The 22,300-nt window shown below is 36.5% G+C and overlaps 1 protein-coding gene and 1 long non-coding RNA gene across 5 annotated transcripts in view; one reads left to right on the forward strand and one right to left on the reverse strand.

Moving 5' to 3' along the window:
- Positions 1–1,636: 1,636 nt before the first annotated feature.
- Positions 1,637–12,585, reverse strand: LOC128996022 (uncharacterized). 2 transcript variants are annotated; one of them, XR_008491009.1, is made up of 3 exons: positions 12,571–12,585; positions 6,227–6,403; positions 1,637–1,994 (listed from the first exon to the last, which is right to left on the reverse strand). It is a non-coding gene; the product is annotated as an uncharacterized LOC128996022 (long non-coding RNA). The 2 variants fall into 2 exon arrangements; XR_008491008.1 differs by having other exon boundaries at positions 12,428–12,572.
- A 345-nt stretch (positions 12,586–12,930) lies between these two features.
- LOC128994106 (uncharacterized) overlaps positions 12,931–22,300 on the forward strand; it is a 32,806-nt gene continuing 23,436 nt past the window's right edge. Inside the window, exons 1-4 of one of the 3 annotated variants that reach the window (XM_054418371.1) lie at positions 12,931–13,233; positions 18,465–18,622; positions 19,967–20,042; positions 20,766–20,949. In XM_054418371.1, the coding sequence (XP_054274346.1) occupies positions 13,212–13,233; positions 18,465–18,622; positions 19,967–20,042; positions 20,766–20,949 (440 nt within the window). In that variant the 5' untranslated portion in view covers positions 12,931–13,211. Of the gene's footprint in view, positions 13,238–18,464; positions 18,623–19,966; positions 20,043–20,765; positions 20,950–22,300 lie in introns of all 3 variants that reach the window. The other 2 variants (XM_054418370.1, XM_054418369.1) reach the window with 2 other exon arrangements.

A 22,300-nucleotide genomic window follows, 5' to 3' on the forward strand; every position in this document is an offset into this window, starting at 1 on the left:
AAAATTCTGATAAGGTTATACCGGTTATACCAGTCTACCAGTAACAGTGGCAGTAGAGCAATGTGTTTAAAAAATCTTGTGAAGCTACCCTAACCGTTGAAAGAAAAACCTCTAAACTAAAAACTCATTAGGCCTATTTCTTTTTCTTATGGCTTTGGCTTTGGTTGGACTAGGTAAGTTACAAGGATGATCAAATAAAAATTTCATCTCGGTCTCCCAAGCTGATTTAAGTTAGAGCTATGTTAGGGGATATGGTAATTATAAATCACTTTTGAAACTTTAGAGTAATATGCCTAAGGTAGGCCAAATAGTTTAGGCCTACAGGCCTGTCATTGGCATCTACTGGTACAGCTAAGCTAACACAAGCTTTGATATTGGTATAGTTGATGGGTTTAAAGTTGTTTGTGATAGGCCTAACACTATCTTAGGCCTAGGCTATTAACTTTAGGAATATTATGCGATATTTTGGTTATTCAACAGGGTTAGCTTAGTTGACGTGTCATCTACTGGAAAATGTCCTATCAACTTTAAGTGTGTAAGCCTAAACCCTTTATTTTAACTTAAATATTAACTTATAGCTGCACTTTAGTCTCTGTCCTACACTCATTCAAATGATAAATATCTATATAACTTAAGCCTTAAGGCCTAGATTAGCCTATTTGATATACCGTACCGATTATTTCATTTGGCCAGTTAGGTTAGTTTAACCTAACTAACACATCGCTGGTCTCGGTCACGAAGGAGGTAAATGAATTAGTTAAAATTGTTCTTTATGTAAGAGCAAACTAAGTTAACTTACAGAAGACCGTTGAAGATGTGACAGTAGGGTTGTAAGTGGCTAAGTTTAGTGCTGCAAAACAAAATTATAGGATCATAGGCTACTTAACTTAACTCACAGTCACAGCCAATTGTAGAATTAAGTTTAGACCTAGCCTATGTAACTAGACTTGTCAAACTCACAAACGTTTAATAGCCTGTAACTAGAGTTCTGTTGTTCTGTTCGTGGTTCTGTTCTAATAGTTTTTAAACGTCGTCTGCGTCGAGCGGTTAGGTCTGATAGAGTGACCATAGAGTAGCAAATTAAAGGAATGAGAGTGAAAAATGTCTTTAACATCAACATAATCAATACTCTTTGGCCTCAGTATCTATGCAAAACTGCAAAGAAAAATTATAAAACAGCTGCGTCTAGATATTGGCTTCATACAAGTAGGCCTAGGCCTAATTTAAATTTGTAGTAAGTCTAATTTATTTTTAATTCAAAAGACGTTGTTAAGAGTAAGGTTGTGATAAAAATCACTATAGCTCAAGAAATATATAAGTAGCGAGGAAAGTAGCTAATATTCCGCTACAGCTAACACTACAAAAAAAACAGCGCGCTACTGTAGCGTCGCTACTTGTAGCGCGCTAATTCCCAACACTGCTCAGGACTATAGGCTTATCATCGTATACTTAATATTCATTAATATCTGTCAAATTTGTATTTATCTATTTAATTGGTCTATTCATATAGGTATTTTGAAAATAATCCTTCCATAAGATAGATAAATACCGGTACATAGGCCTAACTCTTCACTGAGCTAAGTGGGTTATATTGGGTATTTTCACCAGTGAAGTGGGTAAAATTAAGTTACCAAAGTAAATTAGAAACCATGTTTATTCGTGTTATTCACTATTTATGAAGTACAAGTAATACAGTGATGTTGAGATGCCTCGAGCATGTGTTGTTCCTGGTTGCAAATCAAATTATAGAAATAGTGTAAAAGATGAAGGAGTTACTAGTACATTTTCTTTCCGAAGAATCCTGAATTGTGTAGGGCGTGGATTCGTGCAATTTCTAGAACAGATTGGGAACCCAATGCAAGCTCTGTGGTATGTATTAAACATTTTCATGAGGATGATGTAAGTTTGACTGAAAAGTTCCAAGACAATGGGGAATGGCATGAAAGGCGTAAATCTCATCAACTCGATCCATTCCAACGGCAGGTTTTTATTATCTGAAATAAGAACAAAAAATATTCATAGAGCATTAATTAATAAACAATTACAGTACTAGAAATTATCTATAAGTATAAAAGAGGATGTTTGTATATATATTTGGCAGTGATAAACTTAGACACCGCTGAACCGATTGCCACGAAACTTGGTACATACGTGTAGAATTTCATGGAATAGGTTTATACACCATCAATTTCGTGATCCATCCAATCGGCTCCGCCCCAGTGGCTCTGGAGTTTCCCATTTTAACCTTATGAGAAATGGAATTAATGAATCTTAACAGCTGTTTTAATTAAACAAGTTGGTTCTGTTCTATAATGTTCAATAGCATTAAAGTTACAAGGATTACCAACAGGGTGCAGCACTATTATTTCTTTTACATTTATGTATGTAAAAGATTGACAGCTAATTAACAGTTAATTAACATTAATTTAGCTAATTAACATTAGCTTATTAACAGCTAATTTTCAACCAAAAGGTGAGTGAGCATAGCGAACGAACTTCAACCAGGACGTGATTGAGCCATGCGAACAAGCTCACTTGTGAAGTTAAACGGGGCAAAGCCCGTGGGTACAGCTAGTTGGATATATATGTATCTGGCTGAAAAAAATTAAAATGTTAATTCTCAAGCTAACACTGTTTAATACACTCCAATGTATCTAATGAAAATTAATAAAATCATGTTGACCTAATAAACTCTATTAGTTCTCCACACCATCTAGGTACAAACTATTTTCAATTTATTCATATTTGCAACCATAGTGGAACATTTTTACAGAATTTCAAAGTTATAGGCCTAGCTCAAACAGTTAAGGAGTCGTGAATGTTTATGTAAAAATCAAATACAAAAACATAGACCGAAAACGGAATGAGATAGGTCACATGTTATAGTATGTTTTTTGTTTCTTTTGACATGCTGAATGTCGATTTGATGTTGAAATGCAAAAAAGAGTCAAAGCAGCAGAAAAATCAAGTTTTGACTTAATAAAATTTATACATTCTTACCACCAAGAATGTGTGTACAAAATAATACAAAGTTTACGTACTTCTGTCTGTTTTCAGTCTTGAAAATAGTCTGGGGATGACTAGTTTCAGGTCAAAGACCCATTATCAAATCCACATCAAATTGAAGAGTTTATAATCCGATGGAACGGAAGTCTTCATCAAAACGTACATATACACGAGTCGACACAAAGTTCAAATTTTCACACGGATATGAGTACCTAACTTACATTTAAAAAGCTATAGGCCGGCCACATTCCTTCACGCACAGGAAAAACCGACACAGGAACTATGGATTTGTCCACAATATTTCTAAGGCGGTTTTAGGGGAGGGGGAATTTAACCTAAAACTGCCTAATATTGTAATGAAATCCATAGTTCCTGTGTCGATTAGTTATTGTTTGTCGGACATGATGGAACTGTGGATAGTTCCATCGTGTCCGCCATACAAACTGTGTCAGTGTGTCGGTTTATCCAGTATGTGAACGAATGTGGCCGGCCAATAGCTTTTTAAATGTATATAAATGTGCTTGTATCTATGTGTAAATTTGAGCTTTATGTGTCGACTCGTATATACTGCATATACATTTTGATGAAGACCTCTGTCGGATTATAGACTCTCCAGTTTGATGTGGATTTGATAATGGGTCTTTGACGCGAAGCTAGTCATCCCCAGACTAATTTTTTAAGACTGAAAACGTGTGATGAGGTACGTAAGTTTTATACGGTTTATAGACTTGTTCTTTCACTAAAAAATCCCAATAAAGACTTAATACTTTTGAAAATAAAATATTAAGAAGCGTTTTTTGGACCAATAAAAGATAAGTTTTGTGGAGAATAAAAAAATAGGGCGTTGAGGGAATTTCATAGAGAACTAGATAGGTACCTATTGCGGTAGTGGCAAGTAGAAGGTTGAGATAGCTGGGCCACATTCAAAAGACAGGTGAAAGAGAGATAGTAAAGCATGTGATAAGAGGTACTATGGAGGATAGGACACCATTGGGAAGACCAAGGATGCAATGGATTAATAAGGTTACAAAAGTCCTAAGGAGAATGGGAGGAAACCTAGAGCTGGCAGAAGATGGAGGATCCTGGAGGCACATGGTTGGCGAGGCCAAAGACCGCCTAGGGTTTAAATGGCCACAGGAGTGCGTAAGTAAGTAACGGTAGATAATATAACGGCTGTGATCTCGGGTATTATTCATGATGACATTATAATAAATTATAAATCCACACTAAGACAAATTTATTTCTACTGAAGCTAATGGTTACCCGTCTCAGGTAGGCTAATCTGTTAGATATTATATAAGTTAGGTAGGCTATATCATTTACTGTTATGTCTATTGAGCTATTATGAATGTTTAGTCTATGTTTAACCAGTTTAACATTAGACAACAATGTAACAATAAGTTTAATAGATCACCACTAGTGATATGGGTAGCTATTATAAACTAATTAATTAGGCCCAAATGTAATAAAAAAAAAAAAAAATAAAAAAAAATTTTTTTTAAATAAAAAACTATTTTGAATTACACTTTTAATTAGTCTGCAAGCTGTAAATAATTAACACATTCGCTGCTGAAAACCTTTAAACAGGCGCTCGCCAATTGCGGCGAGGCCTGGGCGGAGCCCCGACGCGCTAACTGAATCAGCGATCGCTATTGGTATTGAAATATCTCAGTAAGACGAATCACAAAAGAGCAGTGGTGATTGTTCTGCGTTACTCCGAAAGTGGACGTAGTTCACTGAAACACCCAAAGGTAGCAGCACTGCCTGGATCAATAACCAGAGTCTTTGTAATACGGCTCGAATTGAGATATCCCCGAAAACGGGACAAAAGCATTGCCAGACGGGATTTTACGGGCAATTTTTGTACCAACCTACACCAGAATAAAGCTCGCATTATAAGCTACAGGCTGGTAAAGATTACAACGTTCCCCGGACAATGGCTGAACCACACTGATCCGGCAAACAATGCAATGCGCGCTCCCCCACCGGTGGACCCCCCGCTCCTCAGCTGAGACGCGCGGGGTCCACCGGTGGACCCGCCGCATTGAATGTGTTAAAATGCAGTTGAATTTTTTTAATTCAAATTTTTAGTTTAATTGGTTAATAATAGTTACCCAGATCAAACAACTGATTTTTCCGTTCCCTTTAAACAATTGTAAAAAACAAGATTGCATCTTTATTACATCGAAATTCAAACAAGTTTATGCATTTCAACTCACTCTTTCATTTAGGCTGATACCAATACAGTAGACTCCCTCTAGTTCGGCTTCGGTTGGATCGGCCGCCGGATGGTCTGGCCCGGTCTCAGGGGGACAAGTCATATCGTCACGGGTGAATTGCCTTCGACAGGATTCAACTTGAATGTTTAGTTTCCGGCCATAGAAGTAAACTATTCATGTCAGTTTAGTTGACGGGTGCTTCTATGGGTGAATTGTTGCATATTACTTGTATGTAAAACTATGTTACATAACCTCAAAAATACCAAGAACATTTTATAAATAGTTTTTCTTCGGTCTAATATGTTAAAATGCAGTGTATAATTAAATATTTCGGACCAATTTTTATGCGGTAAATTCCCCTATTATTGTTTTTGAAACACCACATTTTATTTGACAAAAATAAATTAAAGCAAAACAAAGAAATAGCCATCGTTAGCTTCAAGGTCAAGCTATCCGCTTGCACTGACAATCATCTGCTCTTTACACAACTGATGTCTGCTGTGCACTTATTTGCTATCTCACAACAGTTTGTGATTGGGTGATTAGTAACCATGGCAACTTGTTGAATGTGTGGATGAAGTGAAACCAAAGAAAGAATAGAAGAACAAAGAAGAAAGAACCGACATTCTTATGTTCTGAAACAACATGTAGTAGTAGCCTATGCTGACTACGGTAGCAGTGGCTTGCAGTACTAGACTTTCTATTGTTCCGTTCTTTACGTGATTTATTGCTGTACATACAGTGTTGTGTAATTTTTGTTTTGCTTGAGTAAGCTTTATTTTAAACATTACAGTTTTTATTACTGAACCAAGGTTATTGACTTAACAAATAACGATTGCGCAATACTAGTATTTGTATTTTGATTATGTAAAATGCACATCCGGTTAGTCCGGCCGTTTTGTAGTTCGGCCAGTGGTCCGGTCCCGAGGTGGCCGAACTAGAGGGAGTCTACTGTAATTGGCAAAGCCATGTAGGTACGGATGTAATTTCATTAAACTTACCAACATTAAGTAGCATTTGCATTTGTTTGGTTTAGCCTTGCTCGGTCCCCATATTTTTTTCTGAATGGAAAAATGTTGTAGCAATTAGTTCAACCACCATCCTCCTAATTACTAGTTACATCTACTGTAGATGTACTGTTGTAGAAATCTTTCACCCATGCTGTTCAGCAATCCAACCTGGTAAAACATAAATGAGTTAGATGATCTCTACTACATACATTGACATCCAGACAAGTTTTTTTTTTATTCAACTCTTTCATTTAGGGCTGATACCAATAATTGGCGAAGCCATTAAGGTTAAGATTTAATTATCCTACATTGAACCATTGAGCCTGCATGCCTGTTACTTAATTCCCTAAGCATTAAATGATCATGGTAGACTAAATAGGTTAAATCATAAATCATAAATCATAAATCATTTATTTGGCCAGATTTACATGAATGCATTGGCTAAGTCAATATACATTAAAAAAAAATACAAATTTTCTTATAAACTATTAAATAACTACTAAAACAAACAATATTTACATGTAATCAATTCATGAACCAAGCATACCATATGCCCATGACTACCCATCAGCAATAAAATCACGGACACGGTAGTAACACTTGGACACCAGTAATTTTCGAAGTGATTTTTTAAAAACAACAGGGTTTGACTCAATTTTTAGATGTGTTGGCAGTGCATTGAAAAGCAGTATACCGTTATAATAAAGATGTTTTTTGAAAAAGGTGGTTGAATGTTTTGGTATCTGAAGATTAAGACTGTTTCGCAAAGAATATGGACATGATCTGGAACTTGAAAAAATGGAAATGTTCTTTTTCAGAAAAGAGAGTGTTTCAAGGATGTATATGCATGGAAAAGTTAAAATATTTGAAGACTGGAAAAAATCTTTGCATGAAGTTCGTGAGCTGATTTTAAAGATGGTTCGAATTGCTCTCTTTTGAAGTCGAAATAGAAATCTGGTCCTTCCATTCTCATATCCCCATGCCGGCACTGCGTATACTAAATGAGGGAAAATGACCCCATAATAGGCGGTCATAAGGACGTTCTGATCAGAAAAAATTGACAATTGTTTTAAAAGAAAGATGCCGGAACCAACCCTCGTACACACACTGTCGATATGGTCATAAAAACGAAGGTGTTTGTCTAATATTAAACCAAGGAACTTGACGCCTTCTGTGGACTCAATTTCCACGTTGTCTAAAAGGATAGTTGTGTGTGGATTGCCTTGGATCGAAAAACGGAGCAATTCAGTTTTGTTGGGGTTGAGATTTAATAAATTGGAGTCAAACCACTGCTTTACGTTATTTGCCTCAATAAAAGATTTTAATTCTAATTCCTCGGAAGTTGAGCCAGACAGAGCTAAAGACGTGTCATCCGCAAAAAGACAGATCTCTCCAGCCTCAACACTTGAAGGCAGTTCATTGATATAGATCAGAAACAGCACAGGTCCGAGGACAGATCCCTGGGGAACCCCACAAGTGACGGTGTCCCGAGAGGAGACAAAGGGTCGAGCACACCCAGAACTGTCAACACCTCTGACCTCAACGAATTGCTCCCTCTTTCTAAGGTATGAGGAGAACCACTCCTGTGCCAGCCCCCTAACACCAATAGATTCTAGTTTATTGATGAGCATATCGTGATTTACAGTATCAAATGCCTTGCTCAGGTCAAAGAAAAACCCTAAAGCATTTTCTCCTGAGTCAAGAGCCCGTACTACTTTTGTTATAAGTGTAAACATTGCATTGGTGGTTGATTTCCCTTTTACGAATCCAAATTGGTTCTTAAACATAATATTATTTCTTTCTAAAAATTGTACTAATCTTGTTATTACTACTTTTTCAAATATTTTCGAAATGGTCGAAACTAGAGTGATAGGTCTGTAGTTATCACAAGTGGTTGGTATGCCTTTTTTATACAGTGGTTTAACAACGGAGGTCTTTAATAGGTCAGGGAAGGTTCCTGCTTCAAAAGAACTGTTGACCACGTTGGCTAGAGGCTTTGCTATTATATGTCCAATTTCTTTAATTATATTGGGAGAAATTTCGTCCGCCCCGGAAGACTTCTTATTTTTCATCTCATGAATTATTCTTAAGATCTCAATTTCATCTGTTTTGTAGAGGAAAAACGAGTCTCTTACTGAGCTTATAGTGTTTAAGCTGTGGACTCCTTTGGACTTGTTTCCAACGTTCAAGAAAAATGTATTAAACATCTCAGCAACAGCGGTGGGATCGCTTACCACTTGACCAATGTCATTGATAATCTTAATCGGTTTCATTTCATTGTCCTTACATTTTTTATTTTTCTTTATTGTTTGCCATATTGCTTTAGATTTGTTGTCGGAGCCGTTGATTTCTTTTAGTATCTGGGCTGATTTTATCTGTCTAATTTGGCATCTATATTTTTGTTTCATGTGAAAGTAGTATTGTCTCATATAATGTGTTGAGTTAAGATCCTTAGTTTTTATATAAAGTTCGCGAACAGTTCTTCCTAACTCAATTGTATCAGGTCCAAGAACTATTTTCCTCCTATCTTTTGCTATTTTGTTTTTCAAGACTCTCTTGGGAAACGCGGTGTTAAAAAAGTGAATTAACGTTGTCTCGAAAGCTGAATATTTATCATTTACATCATCTAGGGAGTATACTGATTCCCAATTTTCTTCCTTTAACAATATCTCAAAATATTCTTTAGCTGAGTGTGTAAACTTTCTACAAAATATTGATCTGGGCGCTGACGATGTTTTTGTGTTTGGAAGTATTAATGTAGCAAGTTGGGCGTGGTGATCTGAGAGGGCTGACACTATCACGGAACATCTGAAATTCTCATCCTCACTGTTCGTAAACACGTGATCAATAAGAGTTCTGGAGCTTTTGAATTCTCTAGTAAAGGATTTAACTCTGTTGGTCAGTCCAAAGGAGTCCATTGTAGTGATATATTGAGAGGCTGTAAACGATTTAGTGGCCAAATCTATATTAAAATCTCCTACGATTATGGTTTTGTTTTTGTAATTATTGTATTTATCGAGGCATTCTGCTAAGCAGTCAAGAAAGATTTGATGGTTATTTGTAGGTGGTCTATAGCCTGCAACGAGAACAACTGTTTCTCCTCCACAATCGATTAGTGCTCCGGCTAATTCACACTCGCCCTCGTGGCAATACAAATCCAAATCAATTTTTTGACAACAAAGGCCATTTTTGGCGAGTATACAGACTCCACCTCTCTCAAGATCTTTTCTGCAGAATGAAGAAACGTTGTTAAACCCCTCCAGTTTAAATATTTCAAATTCGTTTGGTTTTAAATTGTGTTCTGTAAGGCAAACAATATCTGGCATCTCTGTGTCGAGGAAAACTTGCAACAGTTCTAATTTCGAAGCAATGCCTCTAATATTTTGATGTACTATTTTTATACGGCTCCGAAGCATGCTCCCCACGTCTTCCTGGGACCCATCCATGGGACTCCGTACTGTTTCCGAGCCGCCTCCAAAAAAGACCTGTTAAAGAAAACACTGGCGCCACCCAGAGCCTTCCTCACCGGTCCGCCGGAGTCGACCCGCTGCCCATGCCCAGTGCTGTGTCCAGGCTTGGAGGGCTCCGTCCCCCCGGAGACCAAGTCCGCTTGAAGGGGCGCAGATGGACAAATTTTATCTCGTAACAGCTCAGACAGCCGCCGCTTGCCCCGAGGACCCAGATGGAGACCATGCCTGGTGTAGCATGCACGGTCCAGTGAGGCCAGGGATACAAACGAGGCATTTTTATGAGCAGCAACGAGGGACTCTAATTGGCTGTTGATTGAATTGACAGTAGGGATTAATGATGGTTGATCATACCGCGAGGGCAAACCCACCACCATCACCCGCGTATTCTGCGCCACCTTCAGCACTCCGTCCAGCTCATTACATATGGTACTACCGTGCCCGGGACTGACAATGTCATTGGTACCACCTAACAAAACTAAACAATCATTAATAGACATGCTTGGGATTTCACTGAGACCACCTTCTAGGACTTGTTTTAGTTTAGCATTTGGCTTTACCGTAACTCTAACATTGAACTTATTACCTAACTTATCATGAAGGAGCTCTCTTATAAAACGTCCGTGGCTATCTGAGAGAACTCTGACTACTGGTCGGGATTTAGTTACATTAGATATACCATTTCTAAGTTGTTTTTTTAATTGATTTTTTTGTGTTACCCCAGGTTTGACAGTCTTTAGGGGTGGATTCACTTGCTTAGACCTTATTACTTCAGGAGTCTGGCTCACTCCAACTTTAGTCTGAGCTGAAATATTACTGTTACAATCACCTACACAAGCTTCGGGGACAGATATAACACTAAATCTATTTGTACTTAAGACTGATTGGTTATGAGGTACAACTTGTAACTTGCAGCTATGCTTACTCTTCTTAACAACCTGCCATTTGCCATTGCAACCTTTTTTCATATTTATTTTTAAGTTTACATGTTTGCTATTGCTGATGGGCGCCTTATTGCTAAGACTACTGCTATTACAAGAGATACTTTCTGTGCTTGGCACCGTTAACCTATCATTACAATTTGTAAAGTGTTTTGCTGGTTTGAATTCTACAAACCAGTCACTGATGTTTGTTTGTTGACGCAATTCTTTGGGCTGGCTACAATAGCCATAGCTAATTATTTTTGCATTAACTAGCACATGCAAACCACACTCAAAACTGTTTGTCTGCTGCAAGCAGGACACATCGGTGAACATCTGTTTATCTACACCTAAACGCTGAGCTAGGTCAAGTGCTACAGTGTGGTTGGTACTTACGAGAGAGTCAAAGTGGTAGGCAGTATTAGACTCAATGTCAACAATTAAAAGACTCCAATGAGTGCCACTTTTCTCATTACCACTAGACGTACGGTTATTTATACAGCAAAAAGCAAACTGAACTGTTTTGTAACTAAGGTCTGTTAACATGTTTTGAACATCAGACTGATTCCCATGTATAAGGATTTGAGTGACCGTTGGCCCAAGGAACAGACACTTTGAGTTTGGATTTCTATTTACACTAAAAGCATCAAAGTATGATTGGATTGATCTGTCATCAAGCCACCTACTACTATCCCATACTAGATCCTTAGATTGAAGCAGGTCATTTTTCATATTGAGGATTAGAGAATTTAATTCATTAATTTTTGTTGTAGAGGCGCTTAATTTATTACTTAAACTAGAGCATTCACTTTCTTTACCATTTAGAAGGTCAATTATTACCTTCTTTTCACTGACAAGATTTTTTACAGTAGTTTGTAATTCAGTAATCTGCTGTTGCAGTGAAAGGTTAGTATTTTCTACCTTGCCTTTTTCACTCTCCAGTTCATCCTGGATGCACAGAGAATTATTAATATCTAAATTACGTCTACATTTTTCTTCAATAAGAAGAGATTCCAGTTATCAGTTGTTATCCTGTTATCAGGTTATCAGTTAGATGTCCACAGTGAAGCCTAGCCTAGGCACTCCCTGATACTACCTTGTCTGGACAAAAATTTAGAGAAACTAACTATGTAATGCTTCTATAGGCTATGTCTAACCCACGAATACAGTACTAACTTAACTTAGAACAGGAACAGGCCAATGATAGGCTTTAAACGAACAGACACGGTATGGATCATAAATTTAATGTCTATGTTAAACTTAATGCTGTAAAGTTAAGACAATTAGGTCAGTAGCACGAATACTTTCGTGAAGGTCATTTTGTTGTTCAATTATTACTTAAAAAATACGGCTGCACTTTACTTGACGTCCTACACTCATTCGAATGAAAATATCGATCGATATATCGATTAATCGATTGCTTCATTCGATATATCGTTTGGTTAGTTAGGTAAGGTTAACCTAACCTAACTAACCAAACGATATATCGAATGAAAGAATCGAATGAAAATATTGAATCGAAAAAACCAATCGAATGAGTGTAGGACGTCAAGTAAAGTGCAGCCAAAAATACGTTTAAATTTATCTGCGTTCAACTTTATGAAGGGATTAAATTGACGCAATTTATGTATGCTACTTTCAGATCCATGTTGGCTATATTTATAAAGACAATGCCTAGACCAAACTACAAAATAGGCTTACTTAATAAGTTAATAAATACATTGGCAATTTGACAATTAGAACTGAAATCTGAGCTGGTTCTTTAATCTATAGTTTTTAGTTTTTGTTACCAAAATCAAACTTACGTATTGTTGCTGATAAAACTCGATTCTTCAAATGATTTAGATAAATAATAATTAACTTAGCATATTTTGTGAAAATAATGTACTGTACAAGTTGAATAACAACAGACTACTTCTACTTGATTATACAACTGTACTTAACTTACTTGTCTGGTCTGCATTCTGCAAGTGCAAGTGCAGTGCAAAGTGTGTATTGTGTAAATAAATATTAAAAGTGCGTGTCGGCGTCGGCTGCTTCCAATCCAAACAAAATGTAAACAAAACAGTCATGTGACACAGCACCACTTGCGACGTTGCCAGTTCGATGGCCGCGGCCTGTAGTTAAAGGCGGCCGTGGCATAGCCCAGTTAAGAAACTGTACCCCACTGAGCTATATAGGAATAGTCCAATTATTATTATTATTAATCTATTTTATATAATATTGATAATAGCTTTTACAATCTATTTATCTCAATGGTTGTCCCTACAGTACGTCGTACGTCCAACATGGTCCAACCACTGGGTCCAACCATCATTGAAAATCTAAAACCAAAGACAATAGACCATTATTATTATAGACCATTATTGGTATTTCTTTTGTCTATGCTAAAACTAAAGAATGAAAAAAAACATAATAACAATAACATAAACAAACATGTGGGTGATTGACAATCTTAACTGTTTGAAGGTTATGTATGTTTAGAGTTTCTTAGAGGTAAAATTTCAAGTTGGTAATCTTACCCTGATTTTCTAAAATGGATTCTCATTTTTGGAATGATTTGGATCTTACTACACCAGTTATTCTATCATGCCCTCTAAAATGCAGCAATGTGTGTAAGTTATTCGTAATAATCAGTAACTTAATAACTGGACAGCTTAAATAGCTTAGGCTATCTACTGCTACTCTTTAGAGTGTTTCCTTGGTTATTTTGGAAACGTGTCTGTGTTTATGTATTAACATCTTTTTAGCCATTAATAGTAATTCTTACCACAACGAATAAATCTATGAAATAAGTTAGACCTAGTTTGTGTTCTAGATTTAGTCTAGGCTTTAAGTTATCACTTTATCTCATTTAGGCCCCTATTGATGGGCTAAGTTAACAATCACAATTTGTTTCCTACCAACTTGAATCATTCTTAGCTTCTTCAACGAGAGTAAAACAAGCCACGGGGCTTCTTTCAAGGTTGAAGGTTTGATAAGTCTGATCTAAGGTGTTTTTAACTTAACTTGAACTTAAGTTAGGGCCTACATCTAGTTGGCAGATTCTAATAGGTCTAGGCCTACCATTTAAATCCCTAAAGAAGCAACGTTCACTGAAAGGTATACAGTTCCGCAGATCTCATTACTGGATTAAATATGAATATAGGATATATTTAAGTCATATCATAATTATTAGGATTTGGTACGGTATAATTGCATCGAATTGACTTTTAGCCTACCATTCATAGGCCCTAACTTGTGATAAAACAATAACAAAAACATCAATAAGTTGTTTCTTTTTGTCCTTGGGTTTAATTGGCCTAAGTTAAGTTATTTGTACGACTAAAAATTGAAGAAACTAAGCTATACATTTTTTAACCCTATGCGGCAGGGTTGCTACCCATCCTGATTCTGTCGAAACAGTCCCGATTTTGGTTATGTCCGTATTTAAGCCTACGTTAATCCGTGGGGAGGGAGGGTGATGTCCCGATTTTTCCCTAACCTAACTATGTGGCAAACCTGCTATGCGGTAACCATATCAATAAGTTTTGGTTATTGTTTGTTTTGTTCACTTTGATTAAATACATTTAGTTTTTTATTGAATAATTTATGATAAGTTAGTTCTTGTCAATCCACCTTCTTCTAAGTCTTCCTCTTGGTCTCCTTTCGTTCATGTGAAGTTCACTAATTTTTACTCACTTTTAGCTCACTCCTTGCTTTACTGTAAACGATCCACGCACGGGCGCTTAGTCTTTGTGGAAGGGAAATGCAAGGTTAAAAGAGTCCGCCAACCTCTTTATTTAAAAAAAGCTTCTGCACCCATAGGTAATTGTCGGTAGGCCAATATAAGTTTTATACATGGTAACTTTTGCATTCTTTGGTATATATTTAAATCCCAGACTAGATGTCTAACAGTTTGATAAAATCCCACACCTTTCTCCAGTCCAGCTAATTATCACTTAATACAATTATCACTAAATATTTTCCCTTCCTATGCAGTAACTCTACTGAATGCAAAATCTATCCTTAGTAAGCTTTTCTTAACACGTTCAGTGCGGCATACCTTCAAACAGGCGCTCGGAGCCCCGGCGCGCTAACTGATTCATCAATCGCTATTGGTATTGAAATATCTCAGTAAGACGTATCACAAAAGAGCAGTGGTGATTGTTCTGCGTTACCTCGAAAGTGGACTTAGTTCACTGAAACACCCAAAGGTAGCAGCACTGCCTGGATCAATAACCAGAGTCTTTGTAATTTGGCTCGAATAGAGAAAATCCCCAAAAACGGGACAAAAGCATTGCCAGACAGAATTTTACGGGAAATTTTAGTACCAACCTACACCAGAATAAAGCTCGCATTCTAAGCTACAGACTGGTAACGATTACAACGTTCCCCGGCAATGGCTGAGCTCACATTGAAGCAAGGTTTGCATTGGTGAAGGACGACAATACCCGCCCCGCGCTAGTGGCGCCGGTACCATGGGGCGGGAATTCCCGACCCTCGCAGTGAACGTGTTAAGAATTATGTGGCATTTTTCCCAATTCTTGAACTCTTCTGATCCAAATTTTGGAGGCCCCTTCTTGACCAACCTTTTTGTATAATCTTTTAAGGAGATCTCTTTACACTGACATATTAATTTTTCTTCAACAAACTTGCATAAAAAGGTCTTGAAATGTTGAACTTGAGGAAACTTGAGATGTTCATGGGGCAAATACTGACAAAATTTTAAGATGAATAGGCCCTTTGTTGGGAGTGTTGTCATGGTCCACTGTTGTGTAAAAATTCATTGGTAGTTGATTCAAAAGTTTTTGTATTCGCCAAGAAGAAACAGATTCCCAAGCACACAGATTGGAATCACTTCTATTTAATTCAAACATATAAAATCAAAGTGCACATTTGTCTGATTATTTACTATCCGTCCAACTCCCGAAATAGCTAGAAGGATGAAATTAGATATAGGCCTAATTACTCACTATCCAGTATTCACTATTCAGGTTAAAGATATAAAGATTTTATTAAAGGCCTATACCCAAGAAGCCCTTTGAGTTTTAACAAACTGCTCGTGCTTCACAACAGGAAGAGGACGCAGAATAGAATAATAATGTTCTTTAAATATGCTGGATGAAATAGTTAGCCTACATTCAAATCTAAAAAGAAGAAAGAAAAAAGAAAAAAAAATGCTTTATTTTTTCACAAAAAATTAACATTACTAAATAAAAGCATAAATCAACAATGGTTATAAAACCGTCTGTTGTGGTTTGCAGAATACAATATTCTTTTCGTAAAAATAATCTTTTACCATCCTTGAAAGTATAAAAATGCTACTTAAAAAAATCCAAATATTTTCAAGTATGCCTACTCCGAGCATGAGAGGCAGACAATTATTACTTAAGTTACATTCAACTAAATACAATTAATTTGAAATATATAAAACAAAGGAACGAACAAAAGGACAAAATCGCTACCAGTATCTAATTATATAACACTAGTCAAAGTTAAATTCGTTAATTAACTATTCCCTACAGTAGAAGGGGCTATACTGTATAGTTCAAAAATCATTTGTTTAGGTTAGTAATATAATAGTACTGCAACAAATTATTATACAAACACTTTTTATTAGTGTGATACTATTTTTATACATATGAACTGTTATTGTTCCTTAGACAGTATCCATAAGAGATCTGGCCCCAGCACCTGGACAATCATCTTTAGAAACAGACTACCAATTGCCAGAAACAGATGGAAATGAACAAGCTATTCAAGAATTGGAGGTTTTATTTGATCAAGAACAAGACGAAAATGATTCTAGTGGGACATTAAGTGACACGAATGTACCAGTTGAACATGCAAACAGTTCTTGCAAAGACTCAAGTTCAGTGCCTTCCAAAACCCATCCACAGCGTATACGGCAAAGACCTAACTATCTAAAAGACTACGTCTCGTTTTAGGGTGGGAAGAATGTGATAATATTTTTATACATATGAACTGTTATTGTTCCTTATTTAATTTATGAATTTCTTTATTGTCTCACAGTTGTTCTTTGTTTACTATTTACATTTTGTATTTGTGTGTTACAAATCTTACTTCACTTCAGAGTTTATTAAAACCTATCCTTAGGTCAATTCATAATGAGTTTTATTTGCACTTCAATTAGCCTACTATATAAAGGTTGTATAGCTAAGAAACAGTGTTTTATAATTTAAACATTTTAGAAGAAATTGCATTTAACCCTCCGAGTGTCACGTGTTTTGGCCTTAATGTCAGCCTATTTTTTGCTCATTTGCAAGGTTTTATTAAAACTGATCTGAGAAGCTTAAAAACAATGTTAATTATACTGTTCTATATACCATTTTGTTTGGAAAATCTTGGGCTTCAATATTATATATAAAACATAAGGAAGATTTAAAAAAAAAAATTTTTTTAGGTAAAAAAAAATGTATAATTTCGAAAATTTAAAAAAAAAAATAAGTTTGCGCTCAATGAAATTGTATAAATTATAGGCCTATAAATATTTGAAAATAGCCACTTTGTTCTAAATTTTATGAGGATTACAAATATATAATAATATAAGGAAGTAGATTTGCAAATAAATAAGTTATGGGCAAAAAACAGATTTCAGTACATAGCGTTTAGCTAAGAATGCATAGCCCAACCATAGCTAGGAATCTGGCTGATAATTTACATCAATATCACTACCTACTTCTTCAGGATCATCAACCAGCACTTCAAAACCACTTAAATCTTCTTATAATGCACCACGTATATCACTACTTTTGATTTTTAACACTAAAACAATGATAAATGTAATAAAACACATCAGTCATCGGTCCGAGGGTAACCTAGCTGTTTACAAATACACGCACGTCAGCTGTCTGCTACAATATTTTCGGAACTAAAATGAATAGTGCTTAGAGACAGACCTCTGGAGAAAGCTTAGAATATTACGGAAAGAACGATACCTAACTCAATCCAGTACAGTCCGATTCAGTTAGTCATAGAGCCTTCGCCGTAAACAGTGTTCGCGAGTCGCTGTAGCGACGCACGACACTATACAAAGTGCGTTACGCGTCGCTGCAGCGACGCATGACACTCGGAGGGTTAAAAAACCAACCTTCATGAACAACATGAAGTTTATGAAAAAATGTATAACATTTCATCCCAAAATTAAAAGAAAGAAGAAAAAGTCCACAAATGTAGTTCTCTGCAGCACTGCAAGCTGAATGGTCCCACCCTGAACATGAGCAGCACCCTGTACCAGAGCTGTACGGTTTAGCCCCAATCTGTACCTCGTGGGAATTTATAAACATAAAAACTCAAATTCTATCACTTAACCAATCATCGCTAATAACCAAAAGAGAGCTCAAGAGATGTAGTTTATTATGACCTCACAGTTAATAGACTACGATAAATGCTACTTCACTAACTTTTTATTTAGTACTGGACGAAAATTAGAAGCAAGTGAGTAGAAACATGTTTTTTTACTGAAACGTCGAAACTAGCACACATAGCAAAACCATGCAGATACTGTAAACCTGCGCATTCTGTTGCTAGATAGCAACACTTCTCGGGATCACCTTGCTTGAATTCTAGGCCAAAAAAATGGGTGTACGGTTTAGGCCTGCTCCCCCCTATCCATTGGTGATTGGCGGGATTTGAACCCGTAACCTTGGGCACCGAAGACCCACCTCTACCACTAGACCAGTTGCTCCCTCTATTTGATACTTCAGATTATTTTTGATAATTATATTTTCGTGGCTGTTTTTTTACATCACACACTTTACAGTAAGGTGTTGGATAATAAGTAGCCAATAATTCATCTTACTAAGCTGTGTTTATACTAATGCTCTATTGTTGTTGCAGATGGTACTGTCTCAAAATTCAAGTCATACATGATAAGTATTCAAAAAACTATGAACGACTTAAAGCAGCTAGATTCTGAAGCAGCTGCATTATCCAGGCTCATTTATCGAATGAAATATAAACTACGCCAGGAAAAGAGTTTCAAAACACTTCAAATGGTAAGAAAATAGGTTAAATAATTACGTGTAGAGGTTTACAACTAAAATTTTAAATACGGTAAGTGGGTTCCAAGTATGTGCATATTAAAAATCCATAATCTTGCATGAACACTATCTGCCAATGCCGTTATCGATTTTGATCAAGTTATTGTGCTAACGTACACACACACATACACATATATATATATTATATACAGTAGACTCCCTCTTATCCGGACACCTTTTAACCGGACATTGGTTTAACCGGACTACACTCGGTGGGAATGACATCTCTTTAACCGGACAATTTTTATCAGCACATCGGTTTAACCGGACTAGATCGGTAGGAAGTGGGCGGTACTGAAACGACTGTTCTCGTGGGAAAGATTTGAGACCAGTGAATATGTGTCTAAATACAACGAAAGCTCTCCTAAATGTAAGTCAAATACTGTATACAGTATGCATTTAAACAGTCCGTTTTTACGAGTTTTTGGGGACGTCGGTTTATTCGGAAAAACCGCTATCCGGACTGGCCTCGGTCCCGTGGAGTCCGGATAAGAGGGAGTCTACTGTATATGAATTTGAACGGATGGTGTTTTTGGTCTCTGGAGACATCAAAACGAAAAAGTCAAATGGTTCCTGGTACAGGTCTTACCATGAGACCTACGATAATATTCCCTATATGGGAAATTAGTTAAAAAGAGAAAGCAAAATCTGTCTTTACTAATGTAAAAAGAAGCAAAACAGGTGTTGTGTGTAATCCCTAACTCAATAATGCTGTCAACTTCCACCCAAGCCAAAACGGGTTTTTAGGGTAGGCCTCTCCTGCCAGCTAAGCCAAACATTGAGCTTAGTATGAATTGCACAAGTATGAAAATCAAATCCACGCACGTAGAAAGACCTCAATGCTACATTTGTAAGTGTAAGGCCTTAGCCAACTGAGCTACCATGCCACCGTTGCCCAAATGCGACAAGTGCTGCTAAAAGCACACTCGCGGGTGTAATTCAACGAACTAATGCACCGAGCTATACTCAGGCACAGATTATAAAGTGTTAAAAAATAAGTTTGAAAAAAACTCTATGTAGCCTATTAAGAAAGATACACACACAGAGCATCTCAATCCATGCATACTTTCAACCTTAATTTAATATTAGCGTAAATTATGCACCCAAGCATGCTGCTCAAATTGAAATTAACTGCGCAATTAGTTGTAAGTCAAACAAAAATCACTATTTATGTATAAACTTTGTAAAAATCAGAATGAGGTGTTCACTTGAAACTTTTTAAAATTTGGGTCACAAGAATTTGAAATAGTGACCAGTTATTATTTTCAGTAACCTAATTATAAATGGTTTTGTTTTCAGATAAACCGATGCCTAACCAACTACTTGTCCATTCATTTACCATCCACGGTGAATTCAATAAAAGACACACTTCAAGGTATGTCTTAAGCTAAGATGACCGTTGAAGCAAATCTGAATACTTTTAGTTATTAAATCTAATCTTGTTTTCATTAGTCTCTATACCTCCTCCATACAACTGTGTCTTTAAGTTAGTTGAGTGCTTTCTTTCCCTGAAATATGATAACAATTTTGGCTAGCTTTACTTCTACTAGTGTTTTTAACTCATACATCTTTCTTTGATTCCTCCTTATCCCAAAAATTGTGTTTGGGTATAGGGATGTACGTACAGAGTTACCAACAACTCCTGTGGTTCTGATTTTGATTAAATTTAGTTTTTCGTTACTATTATATTATGTGTTTTTACATGATTTTAAATGTTACTTAATTGACATTTTTCTACAAAACCCTATTGAAATTTTATTACATGGAAAATCAGATTTACACAACAATAAAAATAGTTTAAATTATTTTGTTTAAAACTTAAAACTTATTATTTCATAAACGTTTTGTTGTTTTCAATCTGAATGAAATGGCAATGCTGTAAAAATTAGGATTCAATAGTTATTGCAGTTTTAGTGATTTTCCACACAAAAACCCATAGTTAAGTTACCCCCTCTGTATACTTTTTTTGTTTGTTCATATAAGAAGTAGGATATTCCATCTTAATGTCAAGCTAATGGGAGAACGTATGTGTGGTTTGCTGGCACTGTTTATTAGGCCTTTTAAAACTACGCCATTGAAGTTTGCTTTCCTCTGACAGATGACAAAGGTCCTTCCCGTCAGATGCTGGAGTGGATGTTGGTGAGATTGCTGAGTGTGGCTCATCTGTTTAACAGAGTTTACTCCCTCTGCACACAAGCTGCTGGTCATCTGTTTGTTCGTTTGAAGCTAGTTCACATGTACGAAATCACCTTCTTCACCGTTGCAGTGGTCAGTAGACTATGGTGAGTTACTGTCAGTGACAGTAAAGTATTCTAATGTTTTGTGTATATAGCGTAAAGTTTGGTGGCCCTTGTGCTCTATGTTACATCCTTATCCCCATCAAATACTAAATTTGTATTAAAAATTGTGTCAGAATCGTTCAATTATTGATTATTAAAATGGGGATGCCACTATGTGCGTATTTTAACCCAAATAGGAGTGTAGGATGAGTGGCGCGATCTTGTAGTCTTGTTAGTGACTAAGGCTGACATATTCCTTAGAAACAGCTGTTAATTAGCCCAAAAAGCTAATGGCAACTAAGGGACCTACAGTTTATAGTGGAATCCGAACCACATTCTTGCCTTGATATAAAAAAATTGGTATGATCATCAGGATAGTACTGCAGATAGTCGTAGTACTCACGTTCATTACCACTACAGTTCAAGTCTATGTCACTAACTGAAGAGAGTGAAGTTCTGTTACAATTCAAGTCATTTAGGCAAGCCGGAATTGACAGCAGATGGACAGCCTCAAAAATTTAACCCAAAAGAGCAACCACTTACTATGTGTTTTATGAAATACAACAAGTTTTCTTTCAATAAGTAATTTTGAAACGTATATTTCACTGGAGATGTAAATTACTTAAATTAAAACAAACAAGCAATCTTTATTTACATTTTTTAAAATGGAAAAATAATGAAACTTTTTCTATTTGGATTAATAAAAAGCTGGTACTCCAGCCCCATCTTCGAACTCTCTAAGGGTCCTCCACTTCTTTCTTGTCCTCCTTAGACACATGCTGCTGGCCCTTAACGTCGCACAGATGGTTTTCACCCTTATCCAGTTCATCACTAAACTGTAAGGTTTCTTCCATTTTTCTGTGAGGCGTTCTGCCATTGCTCTGAGCAAGGTCTGAAATTCTTTGCCTAGCATTCCGTCCACAGACGTGACTAGTGGGGTGAAAGAAGCATTTCTCGTTTCTGTTATTATTAAATATTTTTTCTTCTTCTCTCTCTGCATTCTCCAGAACTTTTTCGTATGGGAGGTTCAAGTACGATGGAGCATCAGTGTCAACGACACGTACATCGAATAATGCTTCCGTCTGAACCTCCCATACACCCCTACAAGCCAAGTCTGCTTTTAGTGCTGCAGCATCCAATGACCCTTGCTCAGAGATCATTGGTTCTCGAACACAGTTTCCATACTGAAATTATTCATGCAGTCAAACCAGTTCTAATTAGCTGAGTAGTAAAAGTGTTCTCTTGTTAATCAGAAATTTGTTGGTTTGATGATGATTAAAGTTAGTTGCTTTTTGATGGGCAAGACGAGAGCCAGTCGTACTTGATAATTTGATTTTTTTTTAATTACTGTACA

This window comes from Macrosteles quadrilineatus, unplaced genomic scaffold (genome assembly GCF_028750875.1).
Source record: "Macrosteles quadrilineatus isolate MER2022 unplaced genomic scaffold, UCM_ALF_1.0 Scaffold_5__1_contigs__length_97177068, whole genome shotgun sequence".
NCBI lineage: Eukaryota > Metazoa > Arthropoda > Insecta > Hemiptera > Cicadellidae > Macrosteles > Macrosteles quadrilineatus.